The 20,223-nt window shown below is 32.4% G+C and overlaps 1 protein-coding gene across 1 annotated transcript; it reads left to right on the plus strand.

The window, feature by feature from the left end:
* The first annotated feature begins 1,905 nt into the window (after nucleotides 1-1,905).
* Nucleotides 1,906-11,026, plus strand: LOC145319527 (U1 small nuclear ribonucleoprotein 70 kDa-like). Its single transcript, XM_080161709.1, has 8 exons — nucleotides 1,906-2,054; nucleotides 2,518-2,575; nucleotides 2,945-3,127; nucleotides 3,555-3,629; nucleotides 4,945-4,985; nucleotides 7,266-7,367; nucleotides 8,213-8,493; nucleotides 10,128-11,026. The coding sequence occupies exons 1-8, from the start codon at nucleotides 1,937-1,939 to the stop codon at nucleotides 10,221-10,223; spliced, it is 954 nt and encodes a 317-aa protein (XP_080017835.1). The 5' UTR covers nucleotides 1,906-1,936; the 3' UTR covers nucleotides 10,224-11,026.
* Nucleotides 11,027-20,223: the final 9,197 nt, after the last annotated feature.

Raw genomic sequence — 20,223 nt, forward strand, 5'->3', positions numbered from 1 at the left:
CTGTGTTGTATATATGATGCAATTATTTATAACATTGAAAGTTATGTTAAATGTATAATTTTCTTTATTTCTTCAAGATTATTATTAATTGTTCCTGTTTTTCTATATTCATAATGTTCATTATAATGTTTCTAGGTTGATCAATATAAAGCCATGTATGTTTATGATTTCTTCAGCCTAGTTGTTGACATTGGAAGTGCCACAGGAATTGAGTTAACAGCATTGTAATTATGTAAATACCTTGAAAACAAAATAAGCTTGACTAAATTCAAATTGATAAAAAGATTTTTCTAAATTATGCATGATATTTCTTTTAACCACCAGCATTATTTTATTTAATGTTTTTTTACCCTTACAGATAAATGTCATTTTTTGTAGGTAAGGTAAAGAGCTGTGACTTCCAGACTTTTTAAGTTTAGTAATTATACGTCGGTAAGAGTTGGTTTTATAAGGATGCCTGTCTGTAAGGGTTAAAGATAGAAGGAAATATCAACTTACCTTTTTAAAAATCTAGTAATTACACACAACTGAGAATATATTTTAAATCATATTAGTGACTGTTAACCTGTGTTTTAGGCTTGTGGTTGGGTCTATCAGTCTTGGGAATGTTTGATGGTTTTGTGGATATCATTAGATATATGTCTGGTTTCGTCAACAAATTTGGATTTTAGCGTATTTTTATTTAACGCTTGATCTTATAAAAATTATTTTAATCGTCTTTATTTGTTGTCCTATCACCCCACCCACCCCCCTCCCCCCAAACAAAAAAAAAATACTACAGGAACAGTATATAATTAGTTATAATCCATGGAGAGTAGGGTAATTTGTTTTAATGTTTATATTTTAACATTGCTTATTATGAAAAGGTCGTCTTTTCAATATAGGTTTCGTGATTATCAAAGTTTTGGACGAATACTTTGTATAGAAATGTCCCCGATTATATTACGCTATTTTAAAATATATATTCGTTTTTATACATAAATAAAAAATACAACACAAACTTATTCTTTTTTTCAACTAAGAATATTGTAAATACTAGGTGATCCGATTTTATCAATCTCTAACGGTGTCAAATTTGAGTGAGAATAAAACAGGAGAAAATAAGTCTACTACACCTCTGAGTTTGTTGTTGTTACTGAGCATGCGTCAATATTCCTCGCCGCAATGCCAACAACCAAAATGGCTACGCATTAGTGATGAAGAATAGACTAGAATATATTTTGCTTTTTTAGCAAGTTTCTTCATTTAAAATGATTGAATAAAAGGATTTTTTGTCTTTAGTTAAATAATAAATTGATTCAGTAAGCCGTCGTAGTTTTTATGCCTGTTATAATAAAAGTTGTTACATTTTTCACCAAATAAAATATATTTCATTTAATGCCTTTTTGTCAACTCTTCATACATTTAAAGACTAATACACATTAATTTTAAAATACTTTTTGTTTGTCACGATTTCAATAGTTACATGTTCCCTTTTAATGTCCTTTAGTTCCTTTTTGTTATTTCTGACATATTTTTATTGTTTATTTTAGCTACTATGCATGTATTGAGAAATATTTTCCTGTAATTTGAAAGATCATGTATTAATTATTGGTCTATTAGCCGAAAAAGTAGGAAGTATGTTGTGTCTTTCTGTATGAATTTTGCTTATCTTCGCCATTTCCGTTCAATATGTTACATTTTTTGGTAAATGTTTAAAAGTAATATTAAAGGTGGTTTTCCTTTTTAATTGTTTGTTTGTCAAATAAATTGGACAGCTAGTTCTCATGTTTTATTTTCAATAGAGATCATGTAGTTAATTAAGCCAAGAAGATTAATATTATATATAAATAAAAATATAATTTATGTCTCAAATTTTTTAAAATATATTTACTTTAAATATTACTACTAGTTGCAATACTTTAGATATCTTCAATTCGTTTAATTTTCAGATAAAATGACGGCATTCTTGCCTCCAAATCTCTTAGCGCTGTTTGCGCCTAGAGACCCTATCCCCTACCTACCTCCAGTTGATAAATTGCCATATGAAAAGAAAGTTACACATAATTACACAGGTATTGAATAATGGTATATTACCTATAAATGTACATTCCAAATAATGGCACTTCTGTAAAATTATTTGCCGATAAGTTTGACTCGAACATTTTAAAGACTAATGTTTTTAGGTGGAGGGGGGGAGGAATATGCTAATAAAACTTTTTTTGTGTGAATTTTTAACATTATTTTGACCCCCCCCCCCCCCTAACGTTTAGAACTTAATTCTCGATTGAAGTGAAATACCTATTCTCTTTGTAAAGTAGGTACTTTTGTTTTTAATCTATATATCAATTTGAAAGTGATATGTCAAATATTTACCCACATTTGTCCCATTTTTGTCACACTACATCTTATGATCTTCAGAAATAAATGTGCAGTTTTTTTTACTATTAGTAACTTAGGAAGAAATTTTTACTTCATAGAAAACTTGGCTTATCATATCATTGACTTATTTTATTTTAATAAATGTTTCTTGTTTAGGCATCGCCCAACATGTCCATTTATTTGAGGACCCCGCAGACACTCCTGAGCCAGCCGCGTAAGTTTAAATCTAATTAGGGTAGTTTAACGATTATACTCGAAACTGTGAGTTTAAGGTTTATTTTGTACCTATTTAATATAGTGTTTTCATGACTTAAACTTATGATTTTCAATAGAAGGTGTCTTAGCTTATTATTTCAAATTCTTACTTGTAAATCCACCACACGATAAGGGAACTATCATTTTCGCTTATACTAAAGAATTGTTTAAGACAGTATTTTCTTTCATAATTTGAAATCATTATCCTTTATATGCCAAATTTTGGTATGCTCGCTACATATTTTAGTTTAAGTACCAGCTGAGAAACTATTTCTTTCCAAATATCGACCTTTAACTTCAGATTGTTTTTTATTCACCTAATATTTAGGGTTGAAACTCGGGAGGAACGAGTAGAACGTCGCAAGAAGGAGAAGGCTGAACAGGTTGCTTACAAACTGGAACAGGAAATCGCCCTCTGGGATCCTAACAGTATTGGCAGGGCCACTGAGGATCCTTTTAAAACTCTCTTTATTGCTAGGATTAACTACTATACTAGTGAGAGTAAATTAAGGTACGGAATTTTTTGTTGTTGAAAATCATAGCTTATTTCAGGGTTGTTTATTCTGCATGGTTGAACCTGCTAAAGGTAGGGGGGGGGGGGGGGGGGAATGAAAAAATTAGGAGAACTGAAAATATTTTTTCTCCATTTTTCTCCCCTACTTGGTAAAAAAATTAAAAGAATTTACGTGAGGGGGATAATATGAATAAAATAAACGATTTCTAAAAATATTTTTCTAGTTCCTTGCTGGAAAAATATCAAGGAAAAATATACACCCCTGACTTATTTTTAACGTCATCTTTTTCTTACAAAAAGGAAAAGGAGTTGGTTTGTCACAAGGTACGTTTTAGCGGATAAAAAAAACATGGCTATACTACATAATCTGTTAATATAACACTCTTCAAAGTAGTTGCAATACAGTAATGTTTATTTTTTTTAGGCGAGAGTTTGAAGAATTTGGTTCAATTCGGTCTATCAGAATGGTCAGCAACACTAAGAATGGAAAATCAAGAGGGTAAGTCTAATCATAATTTCAAGTTGCAACTTAAAATAAAATAAAATTCTGGCGATCATTAATATAATAATCCATTTGCGGGTATATATTTTTTCTTGAGGCTACTTCTATTGTGATGATGGAGGTAAAGCAAAAAAAAAATGTTCCTTTCATCAATATAATAAATATATATTAACTGTTTGTGTATTAGTTCCTTTTCTGACTTTAGATAGGTATATTCCATATCAGAGCTTATAATTACATGTTATATTTCCCAATTCTGACCTGCGGAAAAATCTGGCAGGTGTCCCAATTAAATATCCACTCTTTATTAATTGAACTCAACGGTACGGGTGAGGAGGCAAATTACATCTTGGTGAGGCTGAGTATACTCAAAACCAACGACCCATTTTTAGCAAGCGCCCTCATCCATGCACGCTTTTTATTATTAGAAAACTATTAAGATTAAATACCTAGTTAAAATGCATAAAACCAAATTGATTATCCTTAATTTACGCATTCATATATTTTGATGGTAGAGTAAATATTGAAATATTTAACGGATGTCGTGTATTCCTTAGCAACAATATTTAAATGTTATTTTTTATAAGATCACTTGATGTGACAATTTTTTTTCTTACAATGGTTAACCAAATTATGACAGTTTCCTCTCTAGTTTAAATGACCTCCCTTTTCTGGAAATCTCTGGGACTATTTAAAACAATGAAAAATATAAAGTCGACCCTTTTAATTTATTTTTTATCTTTTTTTTTTAAAGATAACTAGGCTTTAAATGTAAGTGCTTTTTACTGCCTTGTTGATGGTTTGATAAAAGGCGGCCTTTAACTGTCCGGTAAAAACCAAAGAACCATATCGGTTCAGCGGTTAGGAGAACCTTCGCTTATAGTACACGGACATTCTGTTACCTTTTTATTAGAATTATTTTAATTATTCTAGATCGAACTTTATATGTAGAATTACTAAAAGGATAACTAAGCAGCAGATCTCGTTCCTTAAAATAAACTTCCGAATTGAAAGGAAAACCTATATTCTTCGATACCAAAATGATGCTATCCCTGATTTAAAATTAAAACTATGCTGTGTGTGAACCTAAGTAGTCTTGCTAGAAACAACACAGAAAACTGAACTTTCTCGGCTCTCGTTTAAGACAGACTGCTGATTTTTTTTGTGTAGAACTAGACTCCTTATTAAAAATTAGTATCACTGAATATTTGTTTCTTTGTAAATTGTTAATCAATGATTTTTGCTTTCCTGCTTTTACATGTTGTCATCCTTGTTCATTAAAGTACGAATCTTAATATCTATTTCTTTTCAGGTATGCTTTCATCGAGTATGAAAATGAAAAGGACATGCATGGTAAGTCAAATAAATAAAAATATCATATCATTACTATTCAATTCATTGTGCACTCGTACAACCAAAGTATTAGGGAAAATATTTTCAAATAAAAAATCTTTCAACTTTCAAATGAATGATGTTACTGATTCATTTGCAAGATTTTTTTACACCTATTTTCCCTGATTTACTTTTTGTACAATTTCTTACTTCATTCTATCTATATTTTTTCATTTAAAAAAAATCATATTCGCATATTTAAGTCATAGAAAGATGCACGTTTTATCCCCCTTAATAAGAGACGCTCTAAGTTAACGATGTCTGACTAATATCTCCTGATTCAGATCAATCAATCACTCTGAATGAATCTGTCAGATGTTTCCCTTCTCTCTGTTGTGTCTAGTGTTGTTTTAGGTTTGTATGGTGGTTAGTATGATACATAGGGTTGAGGTAAGAAGGCCTCAGGTTCAAATCTTTGCCTTTAACCAAAAAAAAATATGCCTATATCGTCATACTTAATTTCAAGAAATAAAAATTCAATGCTTAAGAATTTAATACAGATAAGCTTTAATAGTATTTCATGTCTTGTTGAATAAAGTTTCTAATTACTATTTATGGCATCTTATCAATAAGGTAATAAATATTTTTTTAAGGATTGGGAAACAAAGTGGTAAACTGTTTTCTCTCTGCTTAAGTCAAAGTATTTTCTTAACTTTTAAAAGTATTGGACCTGGTTTAAAATACGCAAAAGAAAGAAAATACATGTGATAAAAGAGATTTATTATTTGCTTATTGATGCCATATTTATAGAAACTTAGAGGTCTTTTACCTAATGCTTTTTATTGAAAATTAAACATTCGGGTTAAGTATAACTTTTGTCTTGTATGTCATTGTCATTTCATTTGGAAAAAAAAACTCTTTTTGATTTATTTTTATTAAAAACTATTTTACCACTTTTTTCCCTTAAAAGTTCATCGGCCCCTTTTGTTTTCAATTTTAAGTCATTACTTGCCATTTGCCTCCCCATAAATTTTAAAAAATTTATTGATTGACATACAAGATAAAAGTGTTCCTCCACCGTTGATCTGTTCGACCACCATGCATGCATAGCACTCGCCATATGTAAGTATATGGTAAGATAAATTGTCTTTCAAAGGGGGCAAATTCAAAAAGGGGGTTAAATTAAATGAATTAGTTTTTTTTGGAATATAAGTACAGCATTTAAAAAGGTTTAGAGGGAAAATTGAAATAAAAATTTGACTTTTTTTGTATTTGAATTTTTATTGGAAACAAAAAATATTCTAGGGTTAATTTTTTATATTTTTATGGGGATTTATTTTAAAACTTAGTTTTAAGAAGTAACAAACAATTGAGGTTTCTCAATGAAGGTGATTTTCTTTTTTTTTCTTTCTAATATTTTTACTGATGTGGGTCAAGGTAAACCCAATCAGAATTTTCTTTCATTTTCAAATAAAAAGAATGTTCAGTTTGGTAAGAACTGAACATTTTTTCCTCCCCAAAAAACGAAAAAAAAATACGGGACTTTTAAAAAGTATTTAAGATTCAAGTTTCATATGTAAGTAAAATTCAAAGGGTTAAAAATTCAAATGGTAAGAAATATTTATGGAAACATCAACTAAATCTAGTATAGAAATTTTTTGAAAATAAAAAGTATTAAAGCAAGAAAATTGTAAGTATTAATTTTCTTGCTTGTTCATGATATAAAAAAAATGAGGGTATAAAAAGAACATACTACAACCAAAAACCACCATCGACCAAATCTAGTGTATAAATAAAACTTCAAAGCAATGATTACTAAAAAGATAAGGTATAAAATCAGGTATCAAGTATATGTTGTGTGAGTGTGTATAAGAGATATTGTATGACATGGTATGATTTTGTTTGCGTGTGTGTGTGAGCGAAATTTGTATGCTAATGTATGTATGAAGCCGACTATTGTGTTCAATCTTTCAGGTGATATCTCGATTCCCCCTCTTTTACATAACTCCTGTTCATTTTTCTAGCTCTCTGCTCTTGTGATAGTTTTCCTATTTTTGTGATTGAAATCTTATTTCCCTGAACTGACGTAGATTTTTGACCCTCCTCCTTCCAATTAGGAAACAATTCTTATTTTCCTTTCAACTCAGATTACTGTCTTGTTTACCTATTCCTTTTAATTTTATTCATTTCCTAAAACTTTTTTTAAAAAATATGTTAACCTTTTATCCACAGTTCCTTAATTTCTTTTACCAAGATGTAAGCGTAAATGACAGGTAATCATTGGTATCCTTATATTTGTAGCTGCGTACAAGCATGCTGATGGCAAGAAGATTGACGGCAGACGTGTCCTGGTGGACGTGGAGCGCGGTAGGACTGTAAAAGGCTGGCTGCCTAGAAGATTAGGTAAGCAAAAAAATTTAACGTTAGAAATGAAATAGCCAAAACTCATCCCGCGATCTACGTGAACCTTCCCTAAAATTGGAGAACTCTATCGATGAGATCTTAACGGACCAAAAACATCTCACTATTTAAAAGATAAAATTATTAATAGTTATTACGCATCGTATATTTCCGCGGATATAGAATGTACAACTATAAGATTAAAACAGTTTTTTGCCCCAAAGTGCCGAAGGCACGGGCTAAAAGAACTGGCTTTAATCTTATGATAGTACATTTTTATATTCTTAGAAAGCTGGATATAATTCAATGCTAGACATAGAATTTTCGTATGGATGAGAACCGGTTCTTATCCGCCGGATTCGAATGAATACGAGAATAGTTATTTCTCGCATCGTATTATAAACGGCTTTCCGCGGATATAGAATGTACAATTATGAGATAAAAACTAGTTTTTTTCAGCCCCGAGGTGCCAAAGGCACCGCCTAAAAAACTGGTTTTAATCTTATGATTGTATAATTTTATATTTGTAGAAAGCTGGATATTATTATACGATGCTAGACATAATTTTTTCGTATGGATGAGAACCGGTTCCTATCCACCGGATTCGAATGAATACGAGAAAAACTATTATTTTAACTTAATTTATTACCCTCCTAACTCTATATTTAAGTTTCAGCTTTCTAGGTTGTTTCTACATATTTTATGGGATTTATAAAATAATTTTAGACATGAAAATCACGAAACCTTTGTAATATTTTTTGTGTTTAGTAGGAAAATTCCTATTAGGGTTTCAATAAAAACTACTATTAATCTTCTGTAGGTATATATATTTTTATATTTGATTTTAGGCGGCGGATTAGGCGGTACAAGACGAGGCGGCGAGGCCCAGAATGTGCGCAGTTCAGGCCGTGACGACGGGCGTGGCGAGCGTCGGCGTCGTTCCCGCTCTAGATCCCGTGACCGCAAACGCAGATCCAGGTCTCGTGACCGCAAGAGGCGCTCCCGCAGCCGTGACCGCAAGCGCAGTAGGTCTCGCGACCGCAAGAGGTCAAAGAGGTCCCGCTCCAGGTCTCGTGACAGGAGAAGGAGGGAGAGAGAGAATGGGGAGGAGAACGGAGTTAATGTCAAGGTATTAATCTATTTACTACTTGTAGCTTTGACCCTTGTGGCATTTATGGGACATTTGAGGGAAGTCGTTGTGGGAGAAGGGGGGGGGGGGGTGGTGTCTGCCCTATATGATAAATTAGAAATAAAAAGCAAAGATAATTTTTTTGGGTTTCTCTTGTGAGGGTTGCGGTATCCTTCCCCAACATAGTTATAAACCTTCCCGGGGTCTTTAAGAAACTTAACAAAGGTCAACCATATCGGTTCGTGGGATTCTTTGCTACAGGCAGACATCTTGTTACTTTTATGTAAGAATTATTTCGTTATGAGAACGATATCGTGTCTTACTAGGTAAGTTGCGCAGCAGTCAGTCTTTTCTACTAGTGGCTTATTTCTACTTTCATAAATTATGATAATAACTGCCAAATTAAGTATTGAAGTCTTACTCTTAGATAGTTTATAAGATCCTTTTTAAATTAGCTTATGTTCGTATTATCTACCTTAGAGTAGGCCAGTAAAGTTAGGATAAACCAATCTTATTCCGTGAACTTCAAAAGAGCAGAACTTTCAGCGTGGATTTTAATTCTAGGGTCATTGATTTTTATGACGGATCTTATAGAATCCCTATTTTAAACTTTAAATTCAAGGCCTAATGTATCTTGACCCTATTCATGGAAAGATCTCTTTTAAAGATGAACTATGCTTTAATACTATGTTAGTTTCGACTTAGATTCTAGAATGCATTCCAGCTTAATTGCACGAATTTTATTATCATATTTTAAACATTTTCCGTAATCTTTCTTAGGTACTATCTATTAAAAATTTTTTAGTTTTAGCTTTAATATTTATTTAGCATATATATTCGTATGAGATTGAGCATAGTTATTTACCTACAAAGTAGTTTTCAAGAATTAACAAACTACAATAAATATTTGTATCTTTCTATTTTTACGGTAAAATGTTCCTGGTAACGATTATCTCCAAAAATCTATGAGCTTTAAAGGCTACTAACAACCAAAAGGTGGAAAGTATACCTATAGATTATGTTCGCACAAAATTTTTATCGACGAAAGAAGGCCTAGGTACAATTAATCTAGAATAGTCATTACTCTATAATTCAGAGCAATATTTCGTTATTTTATGCTTTTTTTTCAGTGAAGCTTTCACTGTGCATTGTGCAATGTGCATCATTGGTTCTTGGCTATTTCAGATTATAGGCCTTCTTATGCCACTTAAAACGGTGTATTTGACCGGTTATGGCATGTACGTTTAGCCTTTGGGCATCTAGCAGCCCTAAAAGCTCATCGTATTTTCGAGATAATCGTTACCAGGAACATGTTAACGTAAACTGCATTAGATCAGAGGTGGATTCTTAAAAAAATTGCTCCACTAATCGCTTAGTGGGGCAAAATTGTTTTCGTGAAAATTCCACCAAAATCACATAAAAAATCTACAAGAATTAAACGAAATCATAGAAGGATTATGAACATACCTAAGATTTTATTTAATTTTTATAGATTTTTTATGTGATTTTGGAGGATTTTTCACGATAACAATTTTGCCTTACTAAGCGATTAGTGGGGCAATTTATTTTTAAGAATCCACCTCAGAACATTTTGATCAAGACAACAACATTTTCTAAGCTGTATCTAATTTCAGGACGAGCCCTCTGACAAAGGTTACGATGCTCAGCTGGCCAAAGCGGCTCCAGTTGAAGGTTATGGAGATGTTAACGTTAAACAAGAGAAGGAATAAACAGATCATCTTTCCTAACATTCTGAAGCTTATTCAATTATGAGGAGCTAAAAATCACAAAGAAAAATCAATGAAGAAAAGTTAAAACATCTATTAAAAGTGAAAGCATTAAAAAGTTACAAAAATAGTTTGCATTTGTGATTCCATGATGGCTCTTAGGGCCAATAAAGTTGAGCATTATCAACTGCTATTAATTTCATTCTGATGTTTGCTCTCTTTAATTAATTTAATCAATAGTGAAATTACAAATAAAAAAGATCAATAGGTTTGATAATGTTTTGGGGGCAATGTCTTGTTTTCCTTTAGAAGTGAAATTAAGCTTTTTTATTTTAAGGTTGTTTAATTTTGTTACAATCCCAAAAAAAGAATAATAATAAATATTAGTTTGTTGACGTACTATGTTGTTAGAAAATGTACTATATGTACCACAAGGTTACTGATACTATTACAATGAAGTCTTACAACATTTATAATATAATTATAAAATAAATATCCTCCAAACACGTGCTTGCAAGTTCAATATAAGTAACATTTTCCTCGTCAATTCTTTATCTAAAATTTCCATTCATTTGTTTGACCAAAAATCATGATGGTATTTTTTTGGTGAGAAAAAAAATTGATTTCTAAATTTATGAATTGTTAAAGGTGAAATACAAAAACTTCATGTACTATCATAATTTTACATTCTTGTGAATTAATTTTTTTGTTCTTGTCCTATTGTAAAAACACAATATTGAAACATTTAAACAATTAAAATAATGCATCATTACCTTCTTGTTGTACAATAAAGACTTAAATTATTACCTACATTTTTTCAGTTTTCATGGTTTTTTATTTGTTAAGCGAAACTATACATTTGTACTGAATGCTTTAAAAAAAAGAATGATAACATCCATAAAAGCGAAGCTCTGAAACGGTAGGACAAACTAAAAGGTATTAACTCTTGTAGAGTGTCAGAACTGAATAAGCAGAATAAAATTAAAGCTTTAATAAAACTTAACATTAACTGTAAAAATTGTTAAATAAAACATTTTGTTTAAAGAACTCTATTTTAGAGATGCTTATAATATTGCACTTTGTAGGAACCACTATTCCAAAAATCAGATATATACCTACCTAGGATATATGTATATTACATAAAAAGTTAAAATCCAAATGATTCAAATGGACTTGTGGAGATATTGGTAACTTATAGGGTTGCTACGCTTTCTAAAATGATGCTGAACAAATCTGTTAAAGGGTAAAGCAAACATGTGAGCTAGCTACCTAATATGTATTTGATTTTTCCCATTATACCTTTTACCTACCTACTTACATATGTATTATATTTTTGAAATATTTTTCGGAATGTTGTTGATTACTAGGACCATTAACAGGAGAAAAATTGTCAATTTAGGTTGCAATTTCCCCTCGCATTTATTGGGCGGGAAGTTTATCCAGAAGGAGGGGATTGCGGAGATCAGTATTTTAGCCATCTAGAGAGTTCACTTTATCATAGAACATGAAAATCTCTTGTAAGATCCAATTAAATCCATTATTAGGTACTAGCGGCTTCACCCCTAGCCTCTAGGGGCTTTGCCCCAAGATGTTTGATCAAACCAATTTTTCTTATTTTAGATTTTTAAAAAAATTGGGGGGGGAGGGAGAATATTTTTTTTTGGGGGGGGGGGGAAGTCTACCCCTCTATTTTAATTTTAGTTTATAAAAGAAAATTATTTGTTTTGGGGGGGGTTTGGGATGTCCCACCCCCCAAGAAAATAGTTTAGTAATAAACCTTCCCGGGATCTATGAGAAGCTACCCTGTAAAGGAGAACCCGATCGGTTCAGTGGTTAGCGAGATCCTTCGCTACAAACAGACAGACATCGTTCTACTTTGGATTATAGGTAATGTTTTAAGTTAACCGTTCCTAATAAAGTCTGTAAATGTCCATATTAGCATCCGTATTTAATTTTTAATCAGGCTTAAATAATGTTAAATATCAAATGCTTCTACTCCATGTCTCAACTGGTTTGTTAAGCTTCGCTTTTAAGAATGTTGCCATCCTTTTTCTTGTCATCTTCTGGATGGCATAAAAATGAACAATACAATTTATGTATTGAGAAATCATTCGGGGATAAAGGATTTTCTCGTATTCATTCGAATCCGGTGGATAGGAACCGGTTCTCATCCATACGAAAAATCAGTTATTTAGCCCGTGCCTTTGGCACCTCGGGGCTAAAAAAAACGGTTTTAATCTTATAATTGTACATTTTATATCTGCGGAAAGCTGTTGATAATACGATGCGAGAAATAACTATTCTCGTATTCATTCGAATCCGGTGGATAAGAACCGGTTCTCATCCATACGAAAAAACTATGTGTAGCATCGTATTATATCCAGCTTTCTATGAATATAAGAATGTACAATCATAAGATTAAAACCAGTTTTTTTAGCCCGTGCCTTCGGCACCTCGTTGCCAAAAAAACTGTTTTAATCTTATATTTGTACATTCTATACCCGCGGAAAGCTGTTTATAATCCGATGCGAGAAATAACTATTATATATTGACAAAAACTTTTCAAATGTAATTTTTTACGTTCTTTATAACTATACTAGCGGCTACGCCCCTAGAAGCCTCTAGGGTCACTTAAGTTAGGAGGGGATAGTCGACCTCATCCAATATTGAATTTGAGTTTCAAAGAATAACAAAAGTTTTTTGGGGGGGAGGGGGGTGAAGACACCCTCCCCAAAAATAGTTTAAAACCTTCCCAGGACCTATAAGAAGCTTCACTGTAAAGGAGAACAATATCTGTTCAGCGGTTAGCGAGATCCTTCGGGACAGACAAAAAACAAACACTACTTTATATAATAGGATACAAGTGGCTTCGTCTCTAGCCTCTATGGGCTGTGCCCCAAGAGGTCATTTAAAAAGATTAGGTACCAAAATAATTAGGGGGGAATTTTTTATTGTTTGGGGGGTTGAGGGTGCCCACCTACCAAGAAAATAGCTTAAAACCATCACAGGACTTAATTGTACATTTTCATATCCGCGGAACTCTGTTATAATGCGATGCGAGAAATAACTATTCCTATTACCTTATCCTGAAGTTCATATCTACGATATTGTTGTCCTTACAAAGGCCGTTTAACACGAATGAAAATTGGATAAAGCTTCCTCATAAAAATTTAAATATTTATTTGCTATCAGCTGATCCAAGACAACCAATAACATAGATTGCACAACCTTTTTTTTGAAATTCTTTATTTATGAAGATTAAATTGATATTTGTGTACGGTGCAAGTGAAGAAGAAAAATTCGAGATTTTAAATCAAAGCAACAATCACAGAAAGCAAAATTTAAAAAAATTAAAATCTTCAAATTTAAGCTCAACAATCCAGACGGACAAACGAACATTGACAAACAGATTCACTTATTTATTTGGTTAAATTATATTTTAGTATCTTTATTCCTGTTAATGACGGCGTCACCACATATTAAAAAATGCTCTGCAAGGGTTGCGTTATATTGCGTCACAATTATCAGTTGTTTTTGTAGTTTAATTGACGTTGCGTAGATTGCGTATATATTAAAGACTTATTCACATTTAGGGTCAGTCCGTCCGTGACGGATAACTCTGAACGTAGACGTAGTCGATTACAATGTTCAGATTCATTTCAAAATTGGCATAATTTAACTAATAGTCAGATAGAAATAAAAAAAACGTAGCACCTTGAATAATGATTCTTAGGACGAATGGACACAAAGCAATAAGAGAAACAATTCTACAATCAAGACTGAAATTAGTCCTTCCATGAAGTAATTTTAGGAAAGATTTATAATATTGTAATTTTATTCAGACTTCTAAAAAATGTTGATTTTTATGTAGGTACCTATAGAAGATTTAAAATCTCACTAAATGAGTTGATAATCTTCATCTGTTTATGTTTCTTTGTCGGGCGTTTAAGCGGTTTTTAAGAATGTTATCATCCTTGTTTAACAATTCAAATAGGGCACGTTTAATAATAAGTCGAGATAGTTATATGATTAATGAATAGATTATATGATAAAAGAGCTTTTAATATTTTTTATCTAAAACAAAAATATCAAGAAATAACAGTTTTTAAGGAATGCTCTCTTTTGTCACTAAAATCAATTTTAAGCATCGAACCCAGGGAAAAGTGAGAGGGAAATCTAAGTTCATATGTGACAAGGCCTTCTTTCATATTTTCTGTGTGTGTGTGTGTCAACTTCCGTGTAAGGTTCCGTTTTTTGAGAGGGCGAGAGTGGTGGGGGGGGGGGTTAGTAAGTAAAGGAAGTATGTGGGTGTGTGTGTGCGTTTTTAAGGATATAACAGAAGAGTTTTTATGAGTTTGAATGCTAACGGAGGTGTTTTTCAAAAACAGATGCTTAGGTATAAGCTTGTGTTTGAGCCAAAAATATTAGAATTTTTAAATTGGACAATTAACAAAACTCTTAAAAGATTTTATCTAATTCAACGCTTTCAGCAGAGTTAATAAGATCATATTCTCGGTAATTGCTGGTTCAAATGGGTTGTATTCTTCAGGAATGCTTTTTAAATATCTATAATATGATTTTATTAAATTTAGTTATGATGATGAGAAAGCAAAAAATACTAGATAATAAACAATACTATGTAAAAGAAAAAGTTACTATTAAGAAAGAGATAAAAAACGAAGGAATCTCGGGGTTGTTTTAGGCTATTTTTCTGATCTCCCCTAGATACTAAATAATCATTTATGTTTGAAAAGTCGTTCTTTTACTAAACTAATTTTATTTAGTAAATCATAGCAATGCCTTTAAAATATTATTAAGTAGTATTTATTCAATTTAAAAGTGGATAAAATTGTTCTTTTGCTGTTTTGTCTGCACGTCCTTTAACGGAACCACTATCCACGCTACACTCCTCTTTTCTCCTCTTACTTTCGTGCCATTTCTTTTATCTTACCGTCTCTCTTTCTAAATATCTTGGTAGGTCATTACCATCACTTTTGGCGTACGTATTATGATACGCTTCCAGCATCATATACGCATACAAGTGTTGCTTTAAAACAGCAAAATATAAGCAATTGTTTTGATACTGTGATTGTATTTATCAGGGCTCGGCAGCAACCTTTTTTTAGGACACATCTGCGTATGCTTTAAAAAAAAGGCGGGTTGGTTGCGTCAGCCAGGAAGTGAGTGTATAATATATTTTCTCGTATTCATTCGAATCCGGTGGATAGGAACCGGTTCTCATCCATACGAAAAAACTATGTCTAGCATCGTATTATATCCAGTTTTCTACGAATATAGACATGTACAATCATAAGATTTAAACCAGTTTTTTAGCCGGTGCCTCCGGCACCTCGGGGCTAAAAAAACTAGTTTTAATCTTATAATTGTACATTCTATATCCGCGGAAAGCCGTTTATAATACGATACGAGAAATAACTAATACTAGTTCCCAAAGTTTTTAGAAAATGCTCTCATTTGTTGGCTCAAAACTTTGGGTGCTTTAATCAATCATTACTGTCTCAAGTCCGCATGTACATCAGATGTATATACAGACAACTACCTCCCTTCTATTTCCAAAGACCTCTTTCGTCTGCTCCTAAATTATTATCTGCTACTTGGTTGTGTTAAAATAAGCGACACCATTTGTTGATGTATGTACATTTTAAACAAAATGACAATTTTTTGACAATATTTATATACAATTAATGTTCCTATTCACTTGATCATTGGAGTACCAATTCCTAGTACTAAAAGGCACTTTTTAAGTGAAGTTTCTCTGTAAAGAAGTTTAAAAATTTAAGTATATCCTTAATAACCTGTTAGTAACATTCTGTAATTAAGTAATTTTGGGATTATGCAGAATTTTAGATTAGACTTCTAAATAATATTACATTTATTGATACACACTGTTCGTTCGTTTGTCTGGTGGTATGATCTGATACTTGCTATATTGTATCAAAATTTCAGCAGGTTTGAAAGAGCACCCACGCGTAGTCAGAAAATACCGCAAACTTATATCCCTCTCTATTTTGCATACACAAGGGCAATTTTGTCCTCCTGTAGCGCAGCAAGGACAATAATACAGTTAATTTGCAAAATATTAAGATCAGTTTTGGCATGCACTGTTCAAATTATTTTCATACAAAGTTCAAATCATGGGGATTGGTTGTCTGCAGGATGCATAATCAAGATTTTTTCCCCAGATATATTAAAATAAAGCCTTATGGTCCTGTGGAGGTTATTCAGTGGCGTACGGACAAACCACTATGGTAGAGTAGCTGCGTTGCCAATCACATTAATATACATACAGGCGTCTTAGACACAAGTAGTAATACATAGAAGGAAATATTTTGCTATAGGCCTTAGAGCATGTATAGTTAGATAAACGAAAGGTCAAGTGTGTTTTGGAAAAGCAAACGCAATTTCAATTTTATATAGACTATATGCTTAAATATAGCATTTTTTTGTTTCTTTATTAACCTTAGATCTCAATAATCACTTAACCTATTGAGTTCTCCATTCAAGGGAAGTTTCAAATAGGTCCCTGGATGGTCATAGGCCTTTATTCTTCAACACTTTAATACAGAGCCCCGTGGTGCTAGGGGCAGAGAAACCAATGGAAAAAAACATAAATTCTTTAGATTAAAATTATTGGTGGAAAGTTTGCATCAACTAATGAACATTTAATAAAATTTCAAATTATATAAAGGCAAGGAATTTGATAACTTCTTTATATAACTTTAGGGACCAGTTAAATTTACCCACAATTCCTTTTCCCTTCACTCCCTTGACATATATCTTCTACCATACATAAATCTATTAATGCACCTAACTGGTACAGGCAGGCAAACGGCTTAGGCATGTAATATAATAATACACGGAAGGAGGAAAGGGGTTGTTGAACCTTTAAATGCCTTCATATTGTTATTTTATGTGTATTAATGAATGGAACGGTAAAAATGCATATATTGCCAATGTAAGGAAGTTTTTTTTGCATTATTTGGCATTGAAATAAGATATGTACTTTTATCATGAATTAAACTCAGTTTCATTTATAGGAAGCTTTTTACCTGGATTCCCATATAGGAGTTCTAGCGACTACGCCCTTAAAGGCCTTTATGGGCACTTGAGGAGGTGGGTGTTGAATTAGATATGAACCAATTTTTTCCTATGGTAGATTTCTCTTAGGAAAGTGGTGGTACCTTCTCCTAAAATAGCTATAAACCTTCCCAAAACCTATGATAAGATACCCTGTAAAGGAGAACCATGACGGCTCGGCGAAATTAGCGAGATCCTTCGGTACAGACAGGTAGACATCCTGTTACTTTATTATACGGATATAGACATAGGTATACCTATCTTACTATGGGGCGTGCACAGCGATTCACCAGGGGGGGGGGGGAGTGTGAAATTTTGAGGGGGTGAAAAAAGTATTAAGTAATTTTTTTCTAATATCATACCTGGAGAGGTTTAAAAAATTTGACGGTCCTATGTTGTAAGGGGATGTACATAGATACCACTTACAACCTTCTTCCGTCCTGCCAAAACTGTTTGCATTCCTTAGATATGCATTTTCAAGGTTTATGGCGACGATAAAGCTTTAATAAAAAGTGGTTTTGGCTGACAAAATATCGACAATCTAATAACATACTACACTACATACTTATGTTGACAAATTGATTACTGAATTTTTTTATTAGGTGCATATAATAATGTTTATTCAAAGGGCATCTATGGCCTTATTATTAAAATCACACGTCTGATTTGGCAGCATGTAGTTACAATTTCATTACGCAACTTTAAATATCATATAACATAGGTAGTTACAATTTTATATAATATATATTAATGTGTGTTTTAAAATGCATCTTTTCGGTCGATGACCTTTTGGTTATATCTCTCTTACTCTTTTTTTTCTCTCCCCATCTCTCTATCTCTTTTTTTCACTCCCATCTCTCTATCTCTTTTTTGCTCTCTCTTTCTATTCCTCTGTCCTTGTATATCTCTTTTTTGCAACCCCCTCTCTCTCTTTTCAACGCGTACCCAAAGTTTAAAATGCAAAGCTTTTCTTCAATTAGATTTTAAGCATGAAAGTCTTGCTCTATCTTTATGAAATTTGTTAGATGAGTCCATTCTGACCAAGCATGTAGCAAAACTACTCTATATTTAAACAAGAAAATTCTTACGTTTATTTTGAATGCAAATTTGACTCAATAGAATTAGATCCTGTGGGATGTTTTAGGACAAGTGGCTTCAAATAATGATGTGTCCTTATTTAATCTTGCACTTTTTACATATTAGTTCATATTATTGATTAGACTTTGAACAGTTTTTATATAAAATCTAAAATTATGTTATCAGCTTCTCCAATAAAATGTTGTCATCCTTGTTTCCTTACCTTTTACCATAAGATTGCAACCTTTTTCTTTTTGCAATATCTGCCAACATATATACACAGATAAACATATTGCAAATTTTGTTTGTTTGTCTTCTGTAATTCTGTCTGTTGGTTTATATGTCTGTAATTATGTCTGTCTGTTTGTGTGTGTGTGTATGTTTGTTTGAAGTATTTTTCTTGGAAAAACTTGTTACAGTTGAGTTGGGTAGGGGCCAGGGATCTTAAGGGATAAGACAATGATGCTCAATTTATTTACATACCCGATGAGGATAAAGAAAATTACTCCTGTAAATTATAAAGTTTGGACACTGCGGGTTTAAACTAACCAAGTTTAGTGCAACAAATGATAGAAAGTGTTAACTAATAGTATAATTTACAGTCTAATGTCTCTTCCCTCCCTGGGTTAGGGTTTGTGTCTTGAATAAATCTTAAATAATGTCTAACCTTCTTGAAAACTATTAAAGCAAATAATCAATATAATTCAGTAAGAGGTTGAATTAACCAAAGATTTATACCTGCATTTTTATCCTAAACTTAGGACCAAAATAAAATATATACCTTGTTTTCCATCAAAGTGCCTTGCAACCATAGAAGCTTATACCCCTGGCCCTCAACCCGAGACAACTTATTTATTTTATTTTTTCCCCTTCATCACAAATTTATCCCTTCAAATAAAAATTACTCCCCCCCCCCCCCCTATTACATTTTGTTAGCCCGGCTTAAAAAGTTTGGATGTTCTTGGTTCTGTGATTGCTTGGGTCTTTGAGAGAAACTACAAAAACAAAAGTTATTCCATTTATAACTGTTGGTCAAAAGTTTGTCATTATGCTTAAAGGTATGAAAATAAAACAGGCTTCATTGCTGAAAATAATCACTAAATTAGTCTTATTCATTTCAATAAGCTTAATTATTATTTCTTGTATTGTTTATGTGCGTCTGCGTGTGTGTAAATTTATGCAAATTTTTGCTGCATATACACAATATGTAAACATTGCAAACACACACACACACACATATCATTGACCTTGGCACAACCACTCACACACACTTAAGTTAACCTAAGAAATATAGGAAGTGGCGTGATCGTAGCACAAGGATGATAACATCCTTAAAAGCATAGCTCAAAAACTAAATATTCACAATATGACAACATATGGAATAGAAAACATACTTTTCGAAAGTGTAGCAACTTTATAATCGTTACCAGAAAGTCTGTACGTCCATTTAAAACATGCTAATGCTTATTAAGAGTTCATGCTCGTTTGTTCAACCATTTGTTTTGTCATCCTTATTTTGCTTAGTTATGGAAGAGTTTTGCTGGTAATAAGAGAATATATCCTATTAGATAGTTTATAGTAGTAAGCTTTTTTTGTCTGTAGCTAAGGATCTCTTTACCCGCCTAGCCATTAAGCTTTTCCTTCACAGAGAAGATTCTTATATGTAGGTCCAGAGAAGGAGGTTATCTCTCCCCTCCCCAATAAATATCCCTCCTAAATTACTTTTTTAAAGCTTAAATTAAAAATACTGGTTGTGGTCGACCCCCCCCCCCCCCCTCCTTACCTAAGTGACCCTAGAAAATTCTAGAGACGAATCCACTAGTGTCTT

The sequence above is a fragment of the Acartia tonsa genome, chromosome 5 (genome assembly GCF_053477335.1).
Source record: "Acartia tonsa isolate MP-2025a chromosome 5, ASM5347733v1, whole genome shotgun sequence".
In the NCBI taxonomy this organism is placed as follows: domain Eukaryota; kingdom Metazoa; phylum Arthropoda; class Copepoda; order Calanoida; family Acartiidae; genus Acartia; species Acartia tonsa.

Excerpts from the sequence above, each read along its gene's own strand:
- LOC145319527 (XM_080161709.1), top strand. The coding sequence starts at position 1,937 with ATGACGGCATTCTTGCCTCCAAATCTCTTAGCGCTGTTTGCGCCTAGA. Across the intron at positions 3,128-3,554 it reads ACTAGTGAGAGTAAATTAAG|GCGAGAGTTTGAAGAATTTG; the intron begins GTACGGAATTTT and ends TATTTTTTTTAG. Across the intron at positions 4,986-7,265 it reads AAATGAAAAGGACATGCATG|CTGCGTACAAGCATGCTGAT; the intron begins GTAAGTCAAATA and ends TTATATTTGTAG.